At 43.3% G+C, this 27259-nt stretch overlaps 1 protein-coding gene across 1 annotated transcript in view; it reads left to right on the top strand.

Moving 5' to 3' along the window:
* Window positions 1-1746: 1746 nt before the first annotated feature.
* The window catches only part of GAB3 (GRB2 associated binding protein 3), a gene marked incomplete at its 5' end in the record, with an annotated part of 65634 nt that continues 40121 nt past the window's right edge, over window positions 1747-27259 (top strand). Inside the window, one exon of the mRNA XM_080352544.1 lies at window positions 1747-1818. Coding sequence (XP_080208670.1) covers window positions 1747-1818 — 72 coding nt within the window. The remainder of the gene's footprint in view (window positions 1819-27259) is intronic.

Raw genomic sequence — 27259 nt, 5'->3', positions numbered from 1 at the left:
CTTCCCTTCATAAGTTCCATGGCTGGGTGCATCTCTCCAGGGAGAAGCGTTACAAAACCTTGTTCACAAATCTGCTATTAAACATGTGAGGCTGTTAAAACATCACTGTGGATAAACGATATATGGAACTGAGTGAAGGTGGTGGTAGAACGTCAGGCTGGGAATTAAATAATATTGCAAAGCTGCATGAAAGTTACTTTATCTTAAAAAAAAAAAAAAAAAAAACAATCTAGAGAAGTCAGAGCACATTTGAAATAAAGTGTTTAGGGATTATCCATTACAGTTTTCTTTTCTGGCAAGATTCTTTTATGACAGGTGATAATGTAAAGCACTTGCAACAGGGATGCTATGAGTTTATACAGATTTTTTATATTGTTATGTAAATGTACGTAGGGCATATATTTATATATTATACACCATTTATACTACCTATTATATTAAATATTATAAATACATATTGCCAGAATATTTTTGTTTAAAATCTTCAAAAACACAAGCATGGTTCCCAGCTCGTCAGGTTCCAGCAGTGACACTGCACACTGTTGTCAGCCTGCCCTGCTGCACAGCGGCAAAATATCCTGTGACAACGTTAAATTCCCCCCCAGGCCTGATGCCCCTAACTACACCCTGCAGAGCCAGGCTGCACCACCGCGGCTGTGCCTGCGCAGAGCCCTGTGAGACTCCTCAGAAATTGTACAAAGCTGTTAAACCCAGTGAAGAACCACTTGGTCCACTTTAGTGCTGTAAGGAACATTTAATGAAGAACTGTTGTTTTTACATAACTGGGGACCTGGCACCTGATCCCAGCAGTGGGAAAGGATCAAGAGACATCAGACTATGAATCCTTAATGTAAAACACAGTCTTTTCCTGGAATATATACTGACACCTGTATACCTACTGATACCTGTATTTACAAGTTAATCTAGGGGAAGTGTAGCCAAAGTGCCAGGAACCTGTATCATAAATAGACTGATAAGGGGAAGGGTATTGTATGTGTTGGGATGGTCTGTAAACCCTGAAGTACCAACCAACGGGGAACAGGAGAGGGAAATTGCGGCCGGGATTTTGGGGGGATATAAGCAGGGGCTTTTTGCCCGATTAGGTGTGCCGACCTTTAGGCTTGCAAAACCGTTATTAAAATATGCTTTGCCGAGAGATCCTGCCCGGGCCTATTATATTTGCAAAATAATTGTTTCCTACAGTGCTAAAGTTACAAGCAACTTAAAAAATGAACACAAGCTGCCTGTCCTTGAAAAGGCAGGAGTTTCCCGCCCTGGAGGGGGGCACTGACTCCGTGTACCAGCAGTGCTGTGCTGCGGCGCTGTCTCTCAGCTGTGACGGCGGCGTGGCACCTGCCTCCCCGCAGTCACCCCCGCGCGGGTGCGTTTCTCAGGACCGGCGGTGCGGTGCCCGGCAGCACGGGGCTCATTCCCGGTCAATCCTCGCAGGGGGCGGTGGGTGTCGCAGCCGCGGGCTGCGCGGCGGCGGGCGCCCATCACGTGCTCGGTGTGTTGCATTGTGCGGCGGAGGGAGGGCTGGCCGTGTCAGTGATCAATGTCATGACTTCCTCCTCGCGCTGGAGCAGTGTCAGAGCACAGCTGAAGGAAGCCGATTACTGCTGGTTTCAAATTGGCTGGGAACAATACACACGCACCCGCACGGACACGCACACAAACAGGCGCGCACTCACGCCCGCCCACCCCGCACCCTGGCTCCCGCGTCGCCGCTCCGCGCCGGGGGGGAAGATGAGCTCAGGGGACGTCGTTTGCACTGGATGGCTCATTAAATCACCCCCCGAGAAGAAACTCAAGAGATACGTAAGTGCAGAGGCTCTGCTGATTTTTTTTTCCCCCGCTAAAGGGGTTTCGGCATGTGCTCGGTGTCTCACTCTGCCTTTGAATTGTCTCGCCCGTTTCGGCTTCTCTTTGGACCAAAACAAAAAGATTTACGAGTCCGTGTACTTACGGAGTATTTTAGTTTTCACCGATATTCTTGTGCCCTTTGGAATTAACCTTTCCCAGCTTGTAAGATTATAATACTTCAGTTGTTATGCAACGGATCTTAGGTTAAAAACCACATTTCAGTTTCAGTTAATGTTACTGTAACTAACAGAATTGTTGTAACGGAATTTCAGATGTCTCTTTTCCAGGGAAGGGCAAGAACCTCATGAAAAAAAACCCTAATGCTTTAAATTCTGAGGCTCTGCTTTGTTAAGATGCTCCGTAATTTCTATGACACTTGCTAAAGGCAACATCTGCAATAGATTTATTTACCAATTTCATACGCCAGATGCGGTTGCCAGCACAAAGCTTTACTTTCTGCCTGCGATAAAGGTCCTTGAAGATGCCATGCTGTAAAGTTGCTGATAGCTGGGAGGTGAAGGGGGCTGGTGGGGAGAGGCTAGCGCAGCATGCAGAGCTGCGGCTGCCTTATGTGCAAAGGGGGCCCCTCGTTTCGTTCTGTATCTGCCTGCCTGCTTTTCTGGGGGAAAAGCAAAAAGGGGGGGGGGGGGGGGGGGGTGGTGTTGCAAGCTTAGCAAACTGTAGCATTGCAGGTCTGCGAGGAAGGCGCTCCGGGCAGAAATAAATGACCCTTAGAAAAACACTTGGGACAGCATTACAAATGTAAGCCCATCGTGGGCCATTTTGCATATTCATTTGTGATGGTTCTTCACCAGGCGTGTTTTTACTGTTGTGACACTTTTGGAATTGGTAATATTCGTTTGAGTCATGCACTTTTAACCTAACTTACCCCGGAGCACTGCTCTGTACTAGAAGGATGCCACCGTATGTGTCTATCACACTCGAGCCATATATGTAGCTTATATCATTTGTCATATTCACTTCTGTTTATCAGCATTTTTTCTGGACTGCTGATGTCAGCTTTTTCTAATAATATGAGGAATAACTGTCTCGTAAAGAATGTGGTGGATATCATTTGGTAGTATATTTTTTCTTTGCACTGAAAACTAGGAGAAAGGATAATTTACTGATGTTAAAATTGACTTTTAACTTATTCTAAGCCAGAGTTTCTTCCTTTCAATCACAGTATTGCATTGAAATGGCTGAATATTTGCTTTGTTCAGCTAGCACGTTACAGTTCTAAAATAATGACAATGATGTGTCTCAAGGGAGCTGCAACTAAAATACGGATATCTAAATTTTGTTGTATTTTGTAATGAGCGTACTAAGAGCGCTGTATAGCAGGCACTAGACAATGTAAGAGCCACTGATTCACCCAGCTGGTATCATTAGTAACTCTGTCAGTGAAGCTATTTTTGATGACTCAATATTCATAAAAGGGCAAAGTAGAGAAAACAGAATGTGATAAAGCTGGATTTGAAAGCCCCCATTATACAGCCAAGATAATAGTCACAACGGGGGCTCTGATCAGCTCACAAGACTAGTTGCAGTCTGCTCTGCTCAGATTTTGCACTACAAAACCTCGGGAAACTGGGTCTGTGTTATTCTTCAAACATCAACCACTAGATTAGCCAGATCTCTGCAGATTAGGCTTTGTTTTCTGGTTAGGAGGATAAACTACTCCTTTGTCCATAATAAAGCAGAACGAAAGCTGCTGCAAGTACAGCAAAGATTAGTGTCCTTCCTTATATGACTGATTACACAGTGGATGCTACAAACCAAATAGAAATTGTCTCTAACCCGCTGCAAACTATTTTTTGCCACTTTTTATATAGTTTCACCAGGATGCTGGCTTGTGCGTCTTGCACTGGGATGGTAGATAGCTCAGGCAGAACCACAGAGACTGCTTAAAAACAACACAAGCTTTAAAACAATGACTGTTTAAACTGACTTCAGTAGGTGTCAAGTGTCAACCGCTTACAGGAGAATGGTGTTGGCTCTGCTTCTGAACTGACAGCATACACAAATCCCCCAGCTTTACACCACCCTTTGTGTTCAGCTGGCAAACCCCATGGTCTGGGCTGGAGCTTCAGGGAGCTTCTCCTGCGCTGGGTCCGCGGCTCCTTGCGGCCTCTCCAGGGGCTGCAGTCACTCGGTTGCTCTCACCGGGTTGTCTCCCAGTTCACATTTTCCTAAGTTCAGCATCCAGCCTTTGTAAGGTCCAGGCTGAGATAAATTATCAATCCTCAATCTAATACAATAATCAAGAAAGTCCAATTAATTGCAGTGGAATCTGTAGTTAAGAAACCAAAGTGATGACTTCAGGTTGTGTGATGTAGAACTGCAGATAGTCCCACTGAAGCCACTGGGAATATTTACAGTGTTTAAAAATCAAACAAATACATCTTTGAGAGACTAGAGCCTCAAGACCACAGTGTACCTTCATTTATCCTTGTTCTCTGATGAAAGCAATTAGGTTTTCTACACATAAACAAGTCAGAATTTGGCTCTAGGTAAGCAGAATGTTAGTTCCAAACTTTGCAAAGCAAAAAGCAGGTGTTAAGAGTCTATATTTTTCCTGCAGTGTCTTACAAAGCTGATGCTCTTAGTAGCACTATTCTTAGAAGTGTCTTATCATTCCCTAACAAAGGTTGCTCTCTTACATGTGCAGGAAACGAACATGAGATTAATTACCCAAGTGTAACTTTCTGTATAAACAGAGAGCTTAATGCTAAATGCGGAGAATTCATTAGAAAGCAGAAGAGACTTCAGCAGGCAAATACTCTAATAGCATTTCGACAGCATGTACAACGCTTTTCCCTCTGTCCGATACCTGAACCATGAATCTACCCCATCAGCTGATCTAAAGAGGTGCTTGTGCAAGGCTTGTATTTGATGTGAGTTTCCCACTTGGTTCCAGCTTTTCTCACCAGTTGAGGCTGTGTGGGCTTGAGGGGCACTGGGGAACCCCCCAAAGTTCTGGGGGAGCTGGGCATGTGGCAGGGCAGGAGAGCTAACGAAACCTGGGAAGTGGTGAACGTGCAGGTGAAGTCCTTCATGCTCCAGAACAAAAATGCTGAGTTTCAGGCACAGCTTTACACTTAGCCCTACGGGAGGAAAACCTGGCCCCACTGCAGAGGTCTGGTATTGTTATTGATGGGTCATGAGTACCAGCCTCTCTAGGAAAATAGATGTCATGGGAGAATCTACTTCATGTCTGATGGGTTTCTCAGTGCCTTAGATTAGAGCTGAATACATTCAACCAGGGATTTAGATTAGGCATTCGGAGCCACAAGGGGAAGATTGCTCATGTTTGTTAAAAAAAAATGTAAAAATCAGAAGGCTCAGGATGGTGTTGTTCACGTATCCCGATTCTGTAATGTCAGCCTTGAACAACCAGCTTTTGATGCTTTTTGTATGGAAATACATATGCTCACTGGCTGGTAATATTTGTTTTCTGTTTATTGAAGAGGGGGGAGGATGGTTTCATGGCCTAGAAAACCAAGGAATTACTACAGCCAGTGCAAAAAGTCACGATGAGGAGAAAGGCAACATGGAAGAAGGCACAGAGGATGTCTGTCTGATGAAATGAGACACGAGTGCCATTGAGCAGACACATTGTTCAAGTGCTGATAAGGAGAAGGAGATGGGATTTTTAACAGGCAGCTGCTTTCAGCCCGTCCTCAAATCGCCTTCCTGTAGTTTGTCCCAGGCGTGGGGAGCAGCAGTGGTGGTTACCAGCCTGCCCGCCGGCTCTGCCCAACACCGCTCCATTTGTTACTTACCCTTGGTGTTAACTTCTGTGGTTTGCAATAGTAGAGAGCTATGTACAGATGCTCGCTTGTTGTGAGGCAGTGCAGCTCCACTTAAGTCAATGCTGCACAGCTGTACCCCAGCTGAAGAGCTATTTTTAATCTTCAGTCCTATACAAATTGATGAGGGAAGACCACTTGCTCAAAAAAGGCAAGTTTCCCGCTTCACTTGAGTGACTGGATGCTTCGAACATCATTGAAAAATCAAAATTCCATGTCCGCAGCTCTACAACAAGAGTCCAAAATGGACTGTGTGTTAGAAAATTTAGCCTTGCAGTTCGTCCCACACTTGGAGTGTCTAACCTGGGGAGACAAACAGAGGCGTAAATTAATGTACCAGGCTGCAAAAAGCTGGTGAAGCAGTGTCTGTTGCTGCTGTCTCTGCACAAGGGGCAGTAATGCCATCAGAAGGGGACAGCGAGAAGCTGCAGACGGGTGTCTGACTGTTGGGGGGACCCACCAGAACTCGACCACAGCACCCCACTGCCAGGGGTTACGAGATAAGAGAATCTAGGCAACTTCTCCATTTTTAGCTGAAGTTCTGGTGTTTATCAGGAGAACAAACGGGAAGTTACTGGCCACTGAGAAGAAAAAGTAAAGTAGAATTATGGAAGGGTTTGCTCAAGTAATAGGAACCAGAGTCCCACAGCAGTGCAGAGGGTGGGTGGCATGCAGAGCAGCCTCTGGTGACACTCCCACCCTCCCCTAAAAAAAGTCCCCAAGTGCTGTGTGTGGTCAAGTACTTCTTCTGCTGGTCTGGGATTTTGGGGGAAGTTTCTGAAAAATAACTGTCTGGGAGAAATCTGAACTGAATTTTTGTCCATAAGCCTTTTTATTTCCAAATGCCTCATACCAAGCCTCATCTCTTGAGCTCTGTCCCCTCTGAACAGAGGGTCACAGCCACCTTTCATACCCTGCTGGATCCAACATCCCCAGCTCTCACTGAAATAACTGACTTTATTTACCCGGTTTGTGCAGGTTTTGTAAATCTAGTTCATAGGCCAGGTGGAGGAGTCCTCTGTGATGGAGAAAATTGACTAAACCTTTTAGCTGGTTCTAGTTTTAAGCTTTGTACCCGTGTTTTTCCTGCAGTTACTTCATTGTCAAACCCAGCGTATATTCTGTCTGGTTTGCCTATGCGGGAAGAACTCAGTTTTGAGAAAATGAAGAGTTTGATATGGAAGCTCCTGTGCTTCAGACTGCGTGTCCCGTTCTCTGTGAGATCCTGAACGATTCGATCTCACTGGTAAAATAACACCAGAAAATTTATTTTAGGGAGGAGTTTCCATCATTTGCCTTAAACATTTGTGATTAGCTAAGTGCAAACCAAACCGTTTTCCACCACTTAACATTGTTTTGGGAGGTTAAGTACGATGTTTATTCTAGGCCATTTTCTTACATTTTAACCATGTTTTGGTAGTTTAAACGCAATGTTTAATGAGATAGGCTGACTTCTAAGAAGAAAATGATTTCTAAAAAACACTGCTGTTCTTGGCAACCAGTGTATCAGAATGTTAAGCAGAATAATTTCCCTTGGACTATTTACTTGGGTGGAGCCATAATAGCCCCGAAGCCCCAGTTTAATCTCTGACTACATGTTTTCAGTGCGCAGGAATGTCCAGCTATTGGTTTCTATTCAAAACAGAAACCCGCAAGTTATCAGGTCTTTGCATTCAAAAATAGAGACTTTAAAAAAAAACATGCTAGGTTGAAACAGAGAAGGAAATGTTAACTTGGGTGGTAATTAAACTAGCGATGCAATCAAACATGTTTTAGAGGGAAAAGCATTGCAAGTAGTACTTCGGTGAACTCTTCGTTGTAGGATGAAAACTATAATATGGATAAACACATTACTTCTATCAATAATGCCTTAAAATGCTATGAATGTGTATTATGCCCATTTGGTATGTATTTAGAGAAAGGGACAAGTTTACTCCTATAATGTTACTCAGTAGAGAAACAGTCATTTTATTTGCTTTCTTGTCCTTTTCCTTTGAGTTGGAAATGAATTAGTAATGTGATAAGACAAGGGAAAAAAGCCATCTTTGAAATGAAATTTGCATGTCAAAACATCGCGTCCAGCCAGATAAAATAGATTTTCCTCTCTCTCATTTAATTGTTGAATAGCTTTATTTTTTTGCTTTACAATATCCTTCAGTTGTTTCAGTTTGTGTTGCATCAGGGAAAACCAAAACAAAACAAAACACCATACACACACACACACAAAAACCCCACAAACAACAAATACACAGCCATGCACAACTCAGTTTTAAAATCTGCTGCAACTTGGTATTTGTTAAAAGTAAACCAGAATTGATGTCTAGAATCCATTGCAGAAAACCCCTCCCTTTCTGAGGCTAACTCGTTATTGGCTTTGTCACTGTTAGAATGAGACGACTGTTCTTAGAGATGCTGTTATTCCCTCCTGAGTGCAGAAATCCCACCTGACCCCTGCAGTCAAACTGCTTTGGCGCTCCCACAGAAGCCCTGAACAGCACATGTCAGTTATTCAATATCCTTTCCCATAGAGCATTTTACAGAAAGGCAGTGAAATGTCATTATTAGTATGACTTTAAAATTACATAAACAGAGGGGTTAATTTCAATGGAACTTAGATTGTCATCTGAAAGTTTTTTACTTGTTTTTGACAATGCTTTTTAAAAGACAATGTTTTCTGTAAGCCCTGTTAGTGACAATTATTCATTCTGCCTCCCAAGTCTCAGGAACCATGGGTTGTGTATTCATGTTTCTGTTGGACAGAACAGTGGCCATAACGAGACCCCTTCTAAATTTGCAACTTCTGTAATCTCAGCCGAGCGCGGAGTTTGCGAACAGACTGGGTTTGCATACCAAGCTCACAAACTGTTTGTACAAGTTCAAGGGTTTTACAGTTGTGAAGCCATTTTTTCAAGCTGACACGAGCGGGTTGTGCCAAGGAGAAGCCAGCAGTTGGGAACGAGCGTGAACTATGTTTTACTTGCAGACTTTACAGACCGTGCAGTAAAACCACGAAGTTTACAGAAGCGCTGATTTTATAAACGCTGGGAACGCTGTCTGTGTGCGCCTGCTGCAAAGCTGCGCTTCCGAGCTCTGATGTGGATTCCACGGAAAAGCCACCGGCATTCGGAGGTGACTGACTGTGTGCTGATAGAATCACTGTGAGATGAGAAAAAGCATCTGAAGAGGTGCCAGCTGAGTTTACAGTAGCAATGAAGCAACAGTTTCATGAGAAGTCCTACACTGCTATTCCAGCTACTACATCTGCATCATTTACTAATATTTACAGTGGAAGCTTTGCAAGCTTACAAAGTTTTATTTTTAATAAGTTCAACATTTTGAACCCATCCTAAGAAAATTATTGGGTTCTCACTGAGGTCTTCAGTTTAAAAAGAAGAAGCACTTAAGTAGCTCAGGGAATTGCTTTTTTGAGATACTTAGGCACGTTGCTCTCAGTGAAACAGGATTTGCAGAACGTTTTTGCCGGGTGCTCCTCTGACTCCAGGCCTGTTTTTACAGGTCTTCACCGGCTAACTTTCCCTGTACAACAGTGGGGTTGGGACTGTCAGCTGAAAATGGGACTGTTACCCCAACTTCACTTTGTGCTTTTTACAATGTTCCTTTTTGACAGGTAACTCTGAGCATCCTGTCACCCTTGAGCTATGGGTTGTAAAATAAAGGTTAACTGGTTTTGAAAAGTGAGGGGAAAACACCAGATGAATCCCATCATTATTTCAGCATCCTCCCTGAACTCCTGCTTTTGTCTGTGCTGAGCCTGAGAATATTCAAGCTGAAACATCATTAAGACAAACAAACGAGCAGGTTGGGGGACAGTCTGACTGGCACAAGAAGAATGGTGATGGTGACACTGCTGTGCATCCCTCTCCATTGAGTTTGCACACTGGAAACCTAATGATACTGGCTTGTAAAGGGAGAAACAGAAGCATTTGTTGACGCGTTACTGGACTGCTTTGAGTTTTCTTATGAAAAATATGTTATATTTTTTTCTTTTCTTTTTTTTCGACTTCACAACTGAAAGTACTGTTGCTATGTTACTGTAATGGTGTGTAGGCTGCTAAATAAATAGAGGGAGTTTAGCCCATGCCAGAAATAGAAAGCCAGGTCAGAGGTGACATTTGGGACATGTTGAGGAAAAAAAAAAAAGAGAATATATAATTATTTCTTTCCTTCCTATCATTCTCTTCAGTCTCATTAACCCCAGACTACTTAGAAGGAAATTACAACAGAATTTCTGGACATGTACAAGTACTAAAAATTGATAGCTTTGGCATTCCACTAAGTCTTCTGGCTTTGTTTTTTGCAAGATCAAGTTTTCAAGGGAAACTGGTAGAACGGTGGCACCTCACACACTGGTCAGTTGGCTAGCTGCTGAGCGGTGTCGACGGGCACGGGGAAGTGGAGAAAATGCACTCTACAAACGTGTGCTCAGAAGGGAAAATCCAGCAGAGGGAACAAGCTTTGAGAAAACGTGCTCCTGTGAAGCTAGAAAAGGGAATTCTGAGTCCGTTGTCCTCTTTGGGACAGGCTGGCAGGTTACAGAGGAGCAGATGCACAAGGCTCTTGTGTGAGTAGCCCAAGGTACGTGCTCGCACCTTCAGCTGCCCAAACACATTTGTAAACCTGGCCTGCGAATGCGCACAAGTGCCTCCTTTGTACAGCCGGGCCGGTTTTGTCCCTCCTCATCCCACCTGCACGGGCTCCTCATGTCCAGAGCTCAGCACAACCAGCTCTCATTTAAGCTCCAGCGGCTGATTCAGTAAGCAGTGGGAACTGCAAGCCACTCCTGTGTCAGCTGATTTAGCAGATTTGTAATTAATCTAGAAGATTTTACCCTTAAACATATATGTTTACTTATAAACAAATGATTAATGTGACACAGTACGAGGCATCTAATTTCTTTGTGAATGAGGGAAGAAGCCCACAGCCATAACCTAAACCGGTTCAGTGCATGCAATCCCATTTCAGATTTCTTTGTGGTATTTCTGTAGTTCCACAAATCTGTCACTTTCCTACAAAGAACCAATGTAAATGTACCCTCTACTCAAGAGACCTTTGGATCTGAGGCATTCCAGAAAATCCCACATTTGCCGTAAAATTTATAGAGGATAATTAAATTAGAGGGTACAACAAGAGCCAATGATGCTAAGTGAAGTTATTCTTGTTCCTAAATTTCAGAAGTTTTTAAATTCATTTTTTTAACACTCCTTGAATGGAGGGCTGGAATTTGAATGGCTTGGAGTATTTCCTAACATGATGGATATGAATAGCAGGATTTTAAAGAAACTTTCCTAATTTTCAGTCACAAGCCAACCCCTGGTGCCTTAGACCTTGAGATATGTTCATAGAATGTCTGAGGTTGTGTGTCAGAAAATGAATGAGTAGTTTAGGATCCATCGGGGTTGTTTATTTACTTACATTAGGAGTTTGCTGTTGCTACAGTTGGAGACATTTCTTGTTTTCTAGCACAACCAGTATCCAGCCTGAAGGAGGGCATGTTCAAGGCTTTCTTGTGGACTTCAAACCCTCATTTGGGCTCTATCAAATCCTTTACCCTTGCCAGAGACTGCATTTATCTCAGATCCTTAAGAGCAATTATCATGATTTATCTGTCTTCAGAGTGAATAAGATTTTACCAGGCATTTTCTACAGAAATCTCCAGCCAGGAGAACTGCAACCTCCAGCATATCCTTTCCAGGGCTTTGTTGCCCACACTCAGCAAATTGCCCAGTTTCAACCAGCAGCAGCAGCATTGCTTAAATGGAAAGGAGGATGAATTGTATCCTCTGCAGTTCTGTTACATTATCCTCCTAAAGGACCTATTTGCCTTTCGTTATGTTTCCAGGTCCTTTGTGCTTGAAGTGATCCTCTAAACTTTATAAGTAAACTTGGTTTGGTGACTGACTGGTAAATTAAAGCTGTGTGGTCTTTGTTGAGGTGAACAGCTTGATTGTTCAAACTGAATGAAATTACGTCGAGGCAGGAGACACGGCCATGTTTCAGATATGCTCTAGTTAGCTAGGTGAAGATTAAGCGTCTTTACACTGCTGCTTTAAATCCCTAAGGACTCCCCTCACTGAGGCACTTACCTCGTCGCGGGTTCAGAGATGCTTCAGTGAAACTTGCCTTTCGAGAATGGGCGACACAGGTTTGGGAGGTGAAGAGCCGGAGGGAGCTTGCGTGGAGCGGCAGCTGTGCGGTCCTGTCCAGAGCGCGGGGATGGAGAGGGACAGGCACAGAGATGCACCCCAGTGACAGGTCTCAGGGACATTTTCAAGCAAATGATTTGCATGTAGTTTAGCAACCTGAGCAAAGTGGAGATTTCAGCAGTGGTAGCCCTGATTCTCATATGCTCAGAACTTACTGTGCACCCACAGGCAGGTTTCTGTTTGACTCGGTTCTCGGGTTTACGGGGTTTGGAAGTGGAACTGTGATCTCTATATGAGCATATTGGTGTAGACTTTAGTTCAGAGATGGTGTTTTGTTGTTTTTTTTTTTTTTAAGAAAGCAACTCTTTTACATGCCATCTACATGTAGGAATAGAAGACAAGGAGCAGAGGGAAAGCACTCAGATGTAAGACCATGTACTATTAGTGGTCTTAAGACCTATGATCATTTTGATGCCGGGCAGCTGGTCACTTCTGGCTTGCACCTAGGGTTGCTGTGCTTAAGGAACCTGCTCTAAGCTGAAACGTGGTCATGCACAATCGCTCCAGGTCTAGTTCATGTTGCCAGGTTAGGGCAGAGTCTTCACGGTTCCTTGCTGGGACTGGCAAGAAAAGGCATATGAGCCCACACAGCAATCGCAGCAAGTAAGTATGGTGATGTAGCACAACTGAGTTTATACTATTAAGCAGAAGACTTTTCCAAAATAAAATGCACCCATAATGGACAGAAAGGCCAAGTAACACGTGCTTTAATAAGGTGATGGAATTGCGTGGGTGTGCAGTCAAACCTGAAGGTTAGATCTGAAGCTTTCACTTGCATTTATCAGTTTGGCCAAATCTGCTTGGAATACCTCTTTGTCTTCTCTGAAAAGGTTTCAGATATAAAGTACTTAGACTTATCAGAAAAAAAATATTCTGAAATAGAAATGGCACCTCATGTTCTCTAGCAATACAGTAGCTTACGGAGAAACCAGAAGCCAAAAACTGCAGTCTCAAATTCTAACCCCTTATGACCATGTTTATGGGGAACATTTAAACAATCTGAGCAGTTTCCCCTACATATTCCTTACTACTAACAGCCTTATGACTGGTGGTATCTTGTCTTCATTAAACACTGAACTTGAATATCAGATTTGAGCTTCAGGGTTTCCTCTTTAGCTTTTGTATCAATTGCCTGGATGCAGATCAAGCACAGAGCCGTGGTCCTCAGTGTCAAAGGAATAGGGAGAGAAAAGCGGAGAGGAGGATTCTACCTTCACATGGAACACCCCAGATCTGCCATTATCAGAGCACTGGTAGCTCCAGTGTAACTGGGAGAGGTGGTATGTGATACGGGAACTGCAGCATTTATCAGCTTCTAATTGGAAACTGAAGACAATGAATGAATAAGAGTACACTAACACGTACAACTTCACTTTATTTTGTGTAACATCCTTTGCACAAAACTTTCTACTGGAAGAGATTACAGCCAGATAGAATTATGGTGAAAAATAAAAGCAGAGTTGCAGAGAAATTGGTAACTTCTTAAAAAGAGTAAACTGTCACTGAAAAATCTCACTTTCTATTTGAGAGAGAAAATCTATGCATGGTGCAGCCATTTTTGCTTTGCCTGGCGTAAGATTTGCATGACTCACAGCCAGCAGCCTGCTGAGGACCTAGAAGTACATGACACAAAAGCAGATGCTGGCTGCTGGCCGCTGGCTGGGGAATTCCCATACCGTGTTTGAAATGATGATCCTGTTTGATGGGGCGACACACAGAGTGCGAGGCAAGTGCTTATGATGTTTCTCCCCTAGGTAAGGTTATTCATCTGAAGGGTGAGAGACAGTCTGAAGGCTGCTAAACACCTACTGTCATGGTAGCAGTTGGTCCCAGATGGTGAGGATGGGTGATGTAATGGATCAAGCAGGAGGAGAAAGTTTTCCAACGGGAGTGTGTAAAATCTGAAAGGCTGCACGTAGGAATGAAGAGTCGCAGTCCTAATTGGAGTGCGCGGGCAGCCGAGCAGATGGCCCAGCAGAGGAGCTGCTGTGCACCGCGGGAGGTGCGAGAACAGGAGGGTCGTGGCGAGGCTCCCCGCAGACACGCAGCCCTGCCCCGGGCATGGCACGGGCAGCACCAGGTGCCGCGTTCCTCACTCCACCTGGGCCCTCTGCCCCCCATCAGGCGCTTTGCTGCCTTGGACACCGAGCTTTCCACAACCACATTTCATATGGCTGGGGTGCGTTGCAGCAATTTCCTCCCTTGTGCTCTGCCTTCCCTCCCATCCCCAGAAGCGCAGGTCCTTGCCAGTCCCACTGACACCGACGTGACGTCTCTGACTTCTCCTGCCCCGGGCCGTGGCTCTCAGGCTGAGCTGGCACGTCTCTCAGGGTGGAAAACCTTCCGCTTCGGCCCACAGAACAGCCTCACTGGGATGTTTTGGGCTTATTGCCTACAATTGCAATTGCTCCAGCAGTGAAGTCCCGTGGCCAGGGGGATTTCATGTGTGCCATCTGTGGCTTCCACCTTCCCATATAATAGCAGCCCTTTACAAATTTTAGGGAAAAACAGAAAATCTCTGAAAGTCCATTCTTTGTGTAAGAATTACCAGTTTGCATCCAACATTCTCCAGGGCATCTGTTTTGCTATTCTACTATTTGCTAATCTACTGTTTGTGAGACTTTTGGGTTCTGTTTGCAAATCCGCTATGCAATAATAGCTGGATCCTGGAAAAGGCATCTTTACCACTAATAACTTAAAGGAGCTATTGCCACCTCACAGTCACATTGTGCTGCCGCTCAGTATAACCACGTAAGTAGCACTTTTTTTTTCCCAGTGGTTTTCTAACAAACCTCTGTTAATCCAGAGCAATATATTCATATGGGGAATCCCAATAATCCATGTTTTGTGATACAGCAAAAATCTGTCTCACTAACCAGTTTACATGTAACATTGATGAAATGACTACCACTCATTTTTTTTCAAGAAGCTCCATTTTCAATGCAAGGAAAGTTACATAGGTGTATAATTATGCATGAATTCAAATCGCTATAATTACACTGATAAACATCTTCTCAGGTGTTTCTGGGATGAGTGACATCTTTTTATCTTAAACCGCTTGTGAAGCAATATAAACTTAACGGAGTAAGATGTTCTTTTTCCAGTGTCAGAGTGTTCCCATGGCGCACTTATGCCAGCAGGTACATGGCAGCCCAGCTCTGCTAGTAAAACTGCAGAGGAGCCCTTAGACCAAGCAGCAAGTCCATAAGCAGTGGTAATCCATGCTTTCCCATATTCTGTCCTGTCAGGTTCCTTTTATCATGCTGCAATTCAGGCTTTGTGCCTCCTTCATCCTTGGTATATTTACTTGAATTGTGAACAAAGAGATTCTTTAAACCTTCCTGTTTTGGTGACAGGACTCTGGAGCTGGCAGAGACAAGCAAAGCACTGAGCTCATCCAAGGGCAAACTGTCATCTCCATCATGGGTTGGCCCACTGGGACGACAGCAATTCTGTGAGCCCCCAATGAAGGTTGTTTGGACCAGACTAGGATATTTCACTATTGGATCTTTAAAGTGTGTTTAGCAAGGAGAATGTTCTGATCTTCCATAATTAAATTCTGTATGTACATCAGCCAAACAATTAAAAATCCAGCTCTATAAAATAAGACTTTCTGAAGTGTCTCTCAGCATCAGGACTGTGAGTCCGAGTGGAGGCTTTTATGTTAGTGAAGGAAAAATCAAACATCAGCATCTACCTTATTGTCAAGAAGCAGAAGTATGTTAAAAACTACGTTATGCTGGCTCATATTTTTTCTACATAAATGAATTTTTTGTGCAGTTAAATAGGAAGTATTGAAATCTACTATGATTTTTACATAACATTTTTATTACATACTTGTGCAATAGAGTAGTTAGAATGCAATTGCCAAACCATGTTTTTTCCATGCTTGAACATTAGTAGCCATCTGCAAAACTGCGTGCCATCTGTATTCAGTGAATTGGCTGAACAAGGAAGTCGCCTCCAAGGAAACAAAAATCAGTTTTATGTCTTTATGCAAGTTGACTTTTGCCAGGAAGAAACATAAAGAGGACAAAAAAAATCTTGTGTGCCACCATTCCTCCTTGGCGATGGTGTCAGCACCGAGGTGCTCACAGACCCCGTCCGCAGCCGCCGGACTTGTCCAGGGACTGTCCTCTCATAGCAGTGGTGACAACAGGTCTGATGTGTTCCTGGTAGAGACACCAGAGGAGCCGCCAGAGCAGCAGAGAGAAATGCCCAAGTGCTGGAAAAACCCCTAACGCTTTGCAGGAAAAGATTGTCAGAAGCACTGACCGCTTCTGGCACAGGCTCTGCCATTGCTGATCTCTTTGTGCCGGTAGCACTTTTAATTGTAGCATAGCAACTTATTTGAAAAACTCGGGCTGAAACGGCCAGTTATCACTGTGCTCGTGCAGGGTGTTGCCTCTTCTCTTCCCAGTAAAAACGCTGAGTAACAAACGGGGTCTGTTCTGAGAACGGCTACAGGCGCTCTGGTTATTGAGCAGATAGCGGAGCCCCAGGGCAGGCAGCAGCAAGGGATGGGGAGGGGGGACACGTCCAGCACCTGTTGGTGATGCAGTTATTAAAAATAAATGTTGACTTGACAGACTTCTAACCAAAAACCTGTTATGTCTAATGCCCAGCTCCTGCCGTCAGGGGTATAACTGATAAGGCTGAGAACAGCTCAGCTGAGTGGAAACAAGAGCTGAACTATCCAGATGGTCATTTAGCTTCATGAGGTGTTGGCAGCTTTGGCCCCTGTTCTTTTGAAACCCATGTCTGACTACGTTATATTACTATTTAGTATATATATGTATTTTTTTTTTTTTAATATATATTATATTTTTGTGGGGGGGTCTTGCATTCCCACACCATAAAGCCACTGCCTCTGTCCTGCTCCAGAGTTTGGTGTGTCAGACACAGCCGAGTGTGGATCTATTGTATTATATATTATTATATATATGTATTATACTATATATTACTTACTATTATTCCTGGATTTTCTCAGCTTTTTGGTGTAAATGTCATTAGTTACTAATTTAGTTCAGTGGAATGAGTCTAACTGTATATGCGTAGTGCATTTAGTGCTTTCAATCTTTAGCTTATAATTGCTCTTTCCTGAATATGATGCTGTTGGGAAAATTTTTAGTTTCACAGTGTCAAGCCATTAATTAATCAAGGACCAAACCAGAAGCAGAGCACTGTGGAGAGGATTCTTAAGTATCGCAGGTCAGTGGTGGTAAAACCTCTGTGGAAGCAGTGCCTGGATGCAGCTTATGCTCAGTGCAGCCCAAGACTTGAAGGTCTCCTTAGAGGCCTCTGGCTTTGCTGCTTTTGATATATCCACCTGTCCCGCGTTCTTCCCGCATCCTATACAAGTGCTTCCCTGGCCTCCCGTGCTAGCCCACAGAAAAATGAAGTAGCCATAAGCTTAGGGAATGGCAAACAGACAGAAAGATCTCTCATTGCTCTTTCTCTCCCTTGAACCGCAGCTTTAATCACACACTACGACCCATGTTGCGCAGTGGGGTTGTATTGCCCATGAGCAGGGCTGTGGTCCTGGAGCAGGACAGAAGCAGAGCTGCCTCTCTCCAAGGTGTTTCTAATGCAGAGCGTGTGGCATCCATCACGTAACACCGTGACAAAACGGCCTTTCTGACACAGAGCTGAAGCAATTTGTGAAGTGAAATTATCGTAGGTGTATGTCATGGCTTTTTATTTAAATGCGGATTAGAAAGTATGTATAGCAACAGTCTATTTCTAAAAAAACATTGGTTCTTTACTGCTAAAGAATGAAAGTGAAAATATCTTGGAAAACGATGAAACAAAGAGTGCTATAGCTCTGGCTCTGCAAAAATACAAAAAATGAACATTGGATGCCAGAAATGGCATGGGGAAAGGGCATAGGGTTATTTTAGTGCTTCATTCACCTTCAGTTTCAAATTCTTGAGTTCCCCTTTTATCTGTCAAATAGGAATGAACACAGAATCAGCTATGGAGAAGGAGTCCTGGATTAAACAAATGCAAAATCCTAATCCAGCTGATTTTCAAGGCAATTTGATTATTCTGCTTAATTTTAATAAGAATTGAAATAAACTGTAACGGAGAGGAGGCTCAGGTTACAGCAGGAGAACTTGCATTCAGGGAGGTGAACAAAGATGTCCTTTGGCATATTTAAAATACCAGCAGGATGGTCTTCTACTGGGTGTATTGAAAGATGTCTACCTAAATATCCCCACATTCCTAGATAGGCTTCAAACTCTGTCTTCATTTTTTTCAATAAATCATTGTGTAAATTTATTTTATTGTAACTTCATGACAGTAGCAATGCAATAATATTAGTAACCACTGTAGTTCTCAACTTTCATTAAGCAATAAGAAAGTCACAGAATAAAATGTAAACATGTTTGATGGGCTTAAAAAAAAAAATAATACAAAAAAAATCAGTAAGACCAGAAGCTCTGTAGGTGCCAAATTATTGTTGCAGAAGTATTCGTTTTATCTGTGGGTCATGATTTCCAAGAAACGAGTGAAATATGTAAACACTTCCAAGCATTTGTCCCTTTGGGCACAGGGTGTGTTAAACAACAACAACAAAAAATACCTCATGGACAGAAAAGAATTGTTGGCCAAAGCATTTTAGACAGAAGCCAATAACATCTGACTTGGTGAAAAAGCAAGAAGAAGCAGCTTAAAAATGGTTTTATCATCTGATTCATGGAAGTTCTCCATTCAACTGAGTTTTAAAATGAAGTCTCTTTCAAGTTTAAAGAAACAAACTGGAAACCTTTTTCTGTAGTAGAATTCAGAACAGGAGATGGTTGTGGTAATTACTGGCAAGCAAACAGTAAATACTCTGAGAGGTGAAAACCACAGAGCTGGAAATCATGCTCTGCTAAGCTGGGTTAGATTCTGCGCTTGATTACACTGCATGAATAAATGATTGGAAGACATGTTTCAAGATCTTTTTTTGGAAGTGAAAAAAATAATGCAAATTCTTATTTTTGCAAAGCAGGGTAGAAATATGCAGGAGAGCGTGGCATCATTAGTTTGCTGCATTATCAGTTTAGAGGTGCCCTTTTGAGTAATAAAGGTACAAAGAGCCCCTTGCTCCCAGGCTAGACAGTAAGGTTTGTAAGATTGTATAAGCATCTAAATCCATTTTGCTTCCTGTGTCAGCTCTTTGATGTTGTTTTGATCCCACAATGAAAAGTAAATCGGTATATCAAAGATAGACTGAGAATCCGTGCTGATAGTGTGAATGAAAACCAGCAGCATCCAGACTTCTGTTGGTACAAACATTAAATAATGACACTAGGACTGTTTCATCTAAAACAAGAAGCACATTGTAATGCCATAAAAATCAGTAAGGTTGCTGCTTCTTTAAAATCTCCTGGAACCCAGCTGAGGAGATACTGTAACTTTTGGGGCTGCCTGCTGGTAATAATAATGCTTCATGTTTCACCTCAAGTATTCATCCAATTTCTGCTCTGATTGCACTCAGAAATAGCTATGGCAGTGCCACAGCAAGGATCAAAGAGCAAAATCCTTGGAGTTCTACCTGGCATAGACCAAGGCCATCAGAAACCATGAATTCCAGGCAGCGTTGGATGCAAAACCAGAAAGTGGCTCAGGCTCTTGTGTTGGTAGCAATCCTTGACATTTCCCCAGTGGAGTCCACTTTGCTGGGCGAGGAGTTGGGTTGTAAAAATCTCCCTTGCCTTCTTTGGAACCTTTTCGGTTTTCTTCCGCATCTTACAGTCACTCCATCAGCTCTCTGAAAATACTACTTTTCAGCATGTTTCTATAGTTTGAGACATTACATTGTATCAGTGTCCTAGTTTTGGCTGGGATAGAGTTGATTTTCTTCCTAGTAGCTGTTACAGTGCTGTGTTTTGGATTTAGGATGAGAATAATGTTGGTAATGCACTGGTGATTCAGTTGCTGCTGGGCAGTGTTTATACTAAGTCAAGGACTTTTCAGCTTCCCGTGCTCTGCCAGCGAGGGGGTGCACAGGAGCTGGGAGGGGACACAACCAGGACAGCGGACCCAACTGTCCAAAGGGACATTCCATACCATATGAGTTCATGCTCAATATATAGACTGACGGGAGTTGGCTGGGGGGCTGGCTTGCTGCTCGGGGACAGGCTGGGCTTTGGTCAACAAATAGTCAGCAATTGCACTATCCATTACTTCTTTTGCATAGTTTATTAATATTATTATCATCATCATCATCTTCCATTGCCATCCTATTTAACTGTCTTTATCTCAGTCCAAGGGTTTTACCTTTTTTCCAGTTCTCCTCGCCATCCCACTGCAGGGGAGCAGGAGCGAGCGAGCGGCTGCCTGGGGCTTAGTTGCCAGCTGGGGTTAAACCACAGCAATCACTTATCTTTATCACGCATGGTATGCGTGGGTTTTGTATGTGGCTGATTATTCTTGTGACCTGCCGAAATCAGAAAAGGAACTTCTCCCCTTGTTCCACTAAGGCCAGGATGCCATTCATCATCTTCTAGTGTGATGCTGTTTTCTTCCTCTGTGGTCTTCCCTCTAAATCAGAGTCTTTAGGAACAGAAGAGGCACTTCCCTTAGCATACCCCTGGAAAACAGATCCCTGGCATTGTGCACAGGCTTCCAACATAAAGATCAAGACAGCATCCCCATATGATTCTTCCCGGGATTTATAAACTATTTTCAAAAATATTTTCTACTTAGGAAAGGCTTTTCTATCTGCAGCAGGATTAGATCAATCATTACACTTCTCACAAGTTCACATGTACGTTTGTCTTTTACCATCTCTCTCAGCCTGCCTTTTAAAAGCCTCCTAAAAACATCAGCACCATTCCAAATGTGCTACAGCCATACTTACTCTTTGGTTGAAAAATGTCCATAAACTTATGTTTTAGAATCCCCTTACTGCTGGCTGATTTAGCAATGTTTGCTTTACAAATCTTCGTCCTGACCAGGGGGTATTTTACCTCCCAGTTGGCTTCATTTGAAGCTAGCAGTTAGAGCGAACATTTTAGTAATTGCATTGACAGCACACAATGTGGTTGGGTTACTGCCCGCAGCATACAAGTTGCTTTTTACACTGCATCCTAACAAGTCTCATTTACAAACTGCTTCTCTGGAAAACACGGTAAGAAAAGAGTCATAAGTGAAGGAGAAGAGTAGGAGTAGCTCCGCATTCAGATCTAAATTTGTATCAAGCGTGGGACGAAATTTAAAATAAGAAAAGATAATAGTTGGGGTTCTGTTGTTTCTTCCCACCTCTTAGAAAAGTAATTTTTGATCATAATCTTTACCTTTTCAAAAATGTAAATTCAAGTGATGGACCTTTGCTAAAGTGTTTCGTGAGTTAAAATTAACCCTGAAAGTTAGCAGGAGGTGTTACTTGTTCTGCATTTACTTCTACTTTATTTTTTCATATCTGACCAGAAATGGGTAGCATGCAAATGACTCTTTGTGGTTTAAACAAATAAGCCATGAAGGCTAAAAGAGGAAAGCAGTTACTGCTTTCTGTGTACAACTACTGCTTTCAGATGTCTCTTTTCTGTCTGCTAATGCCTGTGACTGTGGCTGCATTTTTGCTCAAAAATTATCTGTGTTGTAGGGGTAGGAGGGATCAGAGGGAGGGATTTTACTAGTTGGGTTTTCTCCTTGAAGGGAACTCGTGCAGCATCCCTCCCCTGGGAACCAGCAAGGACCTGGGGAAGGGCACAAGCAGGAACCTTGTCCTTCCCTACAGAACGTGAGAGATTTGTTATTCAAAATGTCAGTTAATCCGCCGTAGGAAGCTGTAAAGGTTTCAAACACGGTGCCCATCCCTGAATTCCCCTGACAACGTCCGTGGTTTTACAGACGTCCTTCCTCCGCGCTGTTCTCTGCACTGTTGCTGTGTACAACACCCAGACAACAAGGGCAACACCTTAAAAGAAAATCTCTCTTCTCATTCAGAGCCACCCTTTTGGGGTATTATATGCAAAAATTGTCTCAGCCTTCACAGGACATAATTTGTCTCCTCTGTGCAACTTTGGCCTTAAGTCTGTAGACAGCACTTCACACTGGCATGTTTTACTGAAAGCGAGAAGAAAACAATTTAATTATGTTTTTCCTATTCCTCTTTAATGTATTAGTTTATTTTTGTCAACTTTGAGCTTTTGGGTTTAATTTGGCTTAGATCATTTTCAGTTAAGACGAGGCACATGGCTGTAGTGAACTGTGTGCACTCTCACCAAGATAGTTGTGCTGCTCCTGTTAGACATCTCCTTGGTCCTTGCTCTGCTGGAAGGTTTGATGCTTCCAGACTGGTGTTCTTTTTCTGGTGGTTTGTTAGTCAATCATAAAGGTCTCGCTCTACTGTATTCTCATCTATTTTATTTACAGATTATACACATTTCATGGCCCTCTAGTTCATCAACATTTCTTTATAGAGAATAAATAGAACAGAAACACAACAGAAGGATCAATAACCATTCTCTTTGTTTAAAATATATGTTACCCTCTATATTCAGAGCTGTTAGGCATCCTTTGCGCTCCTGAGATTGGGTCAGACATTTATGTAGTTGAGAGTTAAGCATTCTAAAGTTCTAACTGCTTTGTTCTTCATTTGTGATGAGTCTGGGTCCTCACGATGCCTTTCAGCCTTTGGTTTACATGCTTGGAAAGTGTTTGGTTAGTAAGCTGCCTTTCTTTATAATACAGTAAAAAATCAAAATCTGAGGTAAATTTGACTTTTTCAGAGAGCGAGAAGAACTGAAGAAACCCATTGCGCTGAAGCAGCAACACAATGAAGTCTTGCATAGGGAAATGTCTTTTGGTTAAAATAAATGCTAGAGGTTTTGAGACACAAGGTAATTAATTTGACTGCAGTCTGGCTTCTTTTAGAAGATCCTGCCCCTTCTAACTTGAAGTTTCTAGTTACTGACACAGCTAATAGTGAACGGACCACTGCTGTAGGGAGAGAAAGACTGCAAGTGGAAGGGAGGTCTAGAGCTTGAACAGAATCTTTCCCGTAACTTAAGAAAATAATAGTGAGAAATCCTCTCTTTACGAGCTTTCTGAAACATACAGGTTATGAATACACAGAAGAAGAAAGACCAGTTCACAACATTCATACAGTCCATTAGCCTTAGATTGATTTACAACACATTTCTGAGGATATTTTGGCTGGGGGCTGCCTGTTACCAAGGGGGCTGTACAGAACCCACCCCTCAGCACCTCCTGGAAGGGCTGAGGTCTGACAGCATCTGCACTGAGCGCCTTCTAGGTAGCTGGGAAATGTACTGCCTTGTTGTCCAGACTTAAGTTTCTTTTCACAACTATAGGTACAAAATAAGCGTGTGATTCAGAGTTTGGCTTTAGCTGACCCATGGGTCGAGCTGCTGTTGTTTGTTTTTGTAATTTCTATAGTTACACTGGAAGCTCTCTGGGCATTTAGGTATTTTGACTGCCGAAAGCCAGAAATAACTAGTTGGAATAAAAGTGTTAATAGTCTGATGGCTGTGTGTGAGTCATAGCCACAGTGGCCTTTGAGACAAAGAGAGATTGCTCCCAGCACCGCCGTGGAGAGAGCCCTTCCTCTGTGCAGCCTTACGCACTGATTGCAGGTCAGATTTAAACTTCCTTACTCCGAACACAAACAGCTCTTCTATCTGTACAGTCCGAGCTCACATACCTCGAGATCCCTGTATCGTAGAATTACAAAATCGTTTATGTTGGAAAAGACCTTTAAGATCATCAAGTCTAACCGTTAACCTAAGACTGCCAAGTCCACCACTAAGCCGTGTCCCTGAGTGCGACATCTACATCTTTTAACACCTCCAGGGATGGCAACTCATCCACTTCTAAAGAAACACCGAAGGGACCATTGCAAGGTTTGCAGGAGCAAACCCTGCCTTGTGCTCTGCTGAACCCTAGGAGGCTTCTTCCCAGGAACCTCACGGACACTGAGGGGTTAATCGTGCCCGCTGGTTTTGTATGGCCCACTTGCAAATCAAAATTAGTGGGCATCCAACTCTCAACATCTAAGAAGGTTTCCATGTACCTCTCATGCACAAATTCATGTATGGTACTTACTTGCCTCTCCGTGGTGCACGGCTTTTCCACTAGAAGAGGAAGTGTCCTCTCAGTTTCATGCTCTACACAATGTGGATGTTTCAAACACATGCCATAAAATAGCATTTTTCAGAAAGAAAACCTTCAGTGTCTTTGCAGTGAGAAGATGGTTAAATAGGAGCACATCACTTAGTTGGAGTCAAGATTCTCACTTCATTTTGCCAAGCACTGTTCAGACTTTGAGCAGTGAAAACAGCAGGGAAACTTGGACTATAGCCCCCAAAAATGCGGGCTCAATTCCTTAAAGTATTTTAGTTTAAATGAGGTCAATGACTATTCCTGAGCTTGCTGTGAAGTGTGTGCCCAAGCACCTACTGGAACTGGGATCTAAACTTGGAGGGCAGATGATTTGGTTATAAATGATTTGGCTTTTTTTGGTACCCTCAGGAGCCAATGTTCAACAGAAGAGTTTATGTCAGGTTGAATTTGGGAGGTTAAATACTGCACTTAGGCTTTTAGACTTGAGAGGTAGGGTCTTTTCTAATTGTGCTAACCATGCGGAAACCTCAGGATCACATTGCCTTACGGTTTTTGTTTGTTTGCGCTGTGCTCAAAGAGCCCTTATCTCACATCACTTTTTGTGGGATTCAGCTAGCAAAACCAGTGACTGTGAACTTCACGCTTCTGCTTGCAGCTCCTGGCACGATCGCTGCTCTGTAGATAGAGCAGATCGTGTTGAGCTTCGTTGTCAATGTGAAGATGCGGCCCCAGGGGCTGTGGCATGACAGCAGCACAGCTTCTTGCTCTGTGGGCAAGCCTGGAACTAGGTCAAACAACAAAAGCAAATAATTGTTGAATTGTTAGAAGATGTGTGTCTTCCGGAATGGGGCAGAGGGCTCTCAGCTCTGTAGCCAACCTGCAGACCATTTTTTGCAAAGAATTCCAAGAACTTCATTCAGGATAATCTAACATTTTTGCTGACATGAGATTTGTGTGTTGCCATGAGAGAGCATCTGGATGCGGAAGGACCGCGCGGTGCCATGGTGAGGGTGCGTGTCCGGGTTCATGTCACAGTGCCATGGTGTGGGTGCCCATCTGGGTTTGTGTCACAGTGTGACATGCCTGTCTGGGTTTGTGCCAGAGGGCCGAGAGCTTTGGATAAAAAAATGAAGAAATTCTGGGATGCTTCGTGATGAGGAGCAAAACCACATGGAAAAAGAGCTGACGTCTAGAGCAAATCTAACAGGCTCTCTCTTCTGGGGCTTTGTTTTTCTGGTATAGCAAAGAAACAGCCCAAGTCAACAGGGAACTGAACTGCAGTGTTTTGCAGCTTTTTTTGGTGTTGTTTATTTTGGGACTTTGTTGCTGGTCTTGGTGTGGTAAGAGTTCTCTCACACCTACACACTGAATTTTGTTATGCCTAGATAGACACCCTCATCGCTGGCCTACTTTGCACTTGCTCACTGAAGTGTGAACTATTACATATACACCGTGGCCTGACCTTTTTGATGGTAAAGTGATATCGGATGTATTTGCATATTTGTTCTTAAATAAAATTCTAGATGTGTCTGAATTGTGAATATAAACACCAGCCCAGGGTCTGCTAAGAGTGAGAGCAGGGGGGAACCCCACGCGTATGAGAACCTCAGAAGAATCTGTTAACATGCATTATTCTCCTGGTCCTTGTGAAGGTGCATGGTGGCTCCTTACTGTACAGCAAGCAAAATTGTTGGGTTGAGTTGCTGGAATTAAGGTAAGGCAAGAAAGACTAATTAGTCAGCCCTCAGATACCTTTTAAACTGGAGGTGAATAGATGCCCTGTGCTGTGATGGTCCGTCACTGCATTCTTAATGTATGTGACTGGGGGTAGAAAAGGAGCATTGCATGAAACACTGTTGAGCACAGGCTGCAAGTATTTTCAGTCTGGGACTATAAGTAGTTTTATTTTTAGTTTCAACGGCTCCCCTCATGATACTTCCCCAAACTACTCCAATCACCTTGAGGAAGTTTTCCTATATAGAGCATTAATTCTTGTAGAGCAGTGATACAGCTGATTTTTAGAATAATTTAAATAAGAAGGTAGAAATCTTTGAACAAAATTGTTATTTCTTAATCTCATTTTTCTCCAGAGGTACTTGTAAATTTGTTCCCTTGAAATACACTTTCATTAGTTGCTGTCTAATGATTTACCACTAAACAGAATTTTTAGAACATTTTAGCAGTAAGTGAAATACAGGTAGGAGTCAGACCTTTGATGCAAACTGGTAAACTGCACAGTCCAGTGCCACTTCCTTCTGCTGTTTATCAGAACTGCTGTGCACTGAAGCTCGAGGGCATGATGTAGAGGGGAGATTTAGATTAGATATAAGGAAAAATTCTTCCCCAGGGGGGTGTTGATGCCCCCGCACAGGCTGCCCAGAGCAGCTGTGGGTGCCCCATCCCGGGAAGTGTCCCAGGCCAGGCTGGACGGGGCTCTGAGAGACCTGGTCTGGTGGGAGGTGTCCCTGTCCATAGGTGTTGGAACTAGGTAACCTCTAAGGTCCCTTCCAACCCAAACCATTACATGATTCTGTGTTACCTGCCTTACCATATTATACAATTATAAGTCATGTATGCTGATACATCACAACAACACACCTGAATTCCCTTGAAGCTGAAAACCTGTGAGTGGTGTCCGCGCACAGAAGTGTTAAGTATGTTGAACCTGTGTGTTAGTGGTTACTTTCAACAGGAATGTGACTTGGCTTGGGGACAGCTCTGCTTTTGCTGGGCAGGAAGAGCCAAATCTTGTACTTCTTAGCTGCTATGAAACACACTCATGACCAGGAACAGCACATATAGAAGCACCAGCTGCAGAGGTGGGGAGAGCTGTCGTCCCAGTCCTGGGCAAGCAGTGCCAAGCAGGCAGGGCTGATGCCAACAACAAACACCTGCAGAGAGCTGGCCAGGAGGAGACAGGGCTTGGGTACAGCCCGAGTGTTCCCCAGTGCCAGGGGATCCCCAGCTGGCGCTGCTTGAAGTTGGGTGAATAGAAAAGTACCAAATCACTTTTTTCAGCCAAGGATCCTGCCCGCCAGGTAATACATGTTCAGTTGTTCCAAGGGGTACCAGTAAAAGGCTGAGATCATTCCTACTCCATATTTTAAGAGAGTCAGGAATAACCAGTCTGCAAGTGAGTCACACAGGAAAACATTAGCACACATGGTTTGTAAACAGTGATTTTGCCTACTGATGAGTAAAATCCAAGAAACAACTAAAAGCTTGCTTTGAAAAACCTTTGTTTGAAGTACATGTTTCTTTAATTCTTTAGGAGCTCCCAAC

This window comes from Nesoenas mayeri (genome assembly GCF_963082525.1).
Source record: "Nesoenas mayeri genome assembly, chromosome: 13".
Lineage (NCBI taxonomy): Eukaryota > Metazoa > Chordata > Aves > Columbiformes > Columbidae > Nesoenas > Nesoenas mayeri.
Note: the sequence above shows the minus strand (reverse complement) of the source record. Positions and strands in the feature narration are given on the sequence as shown.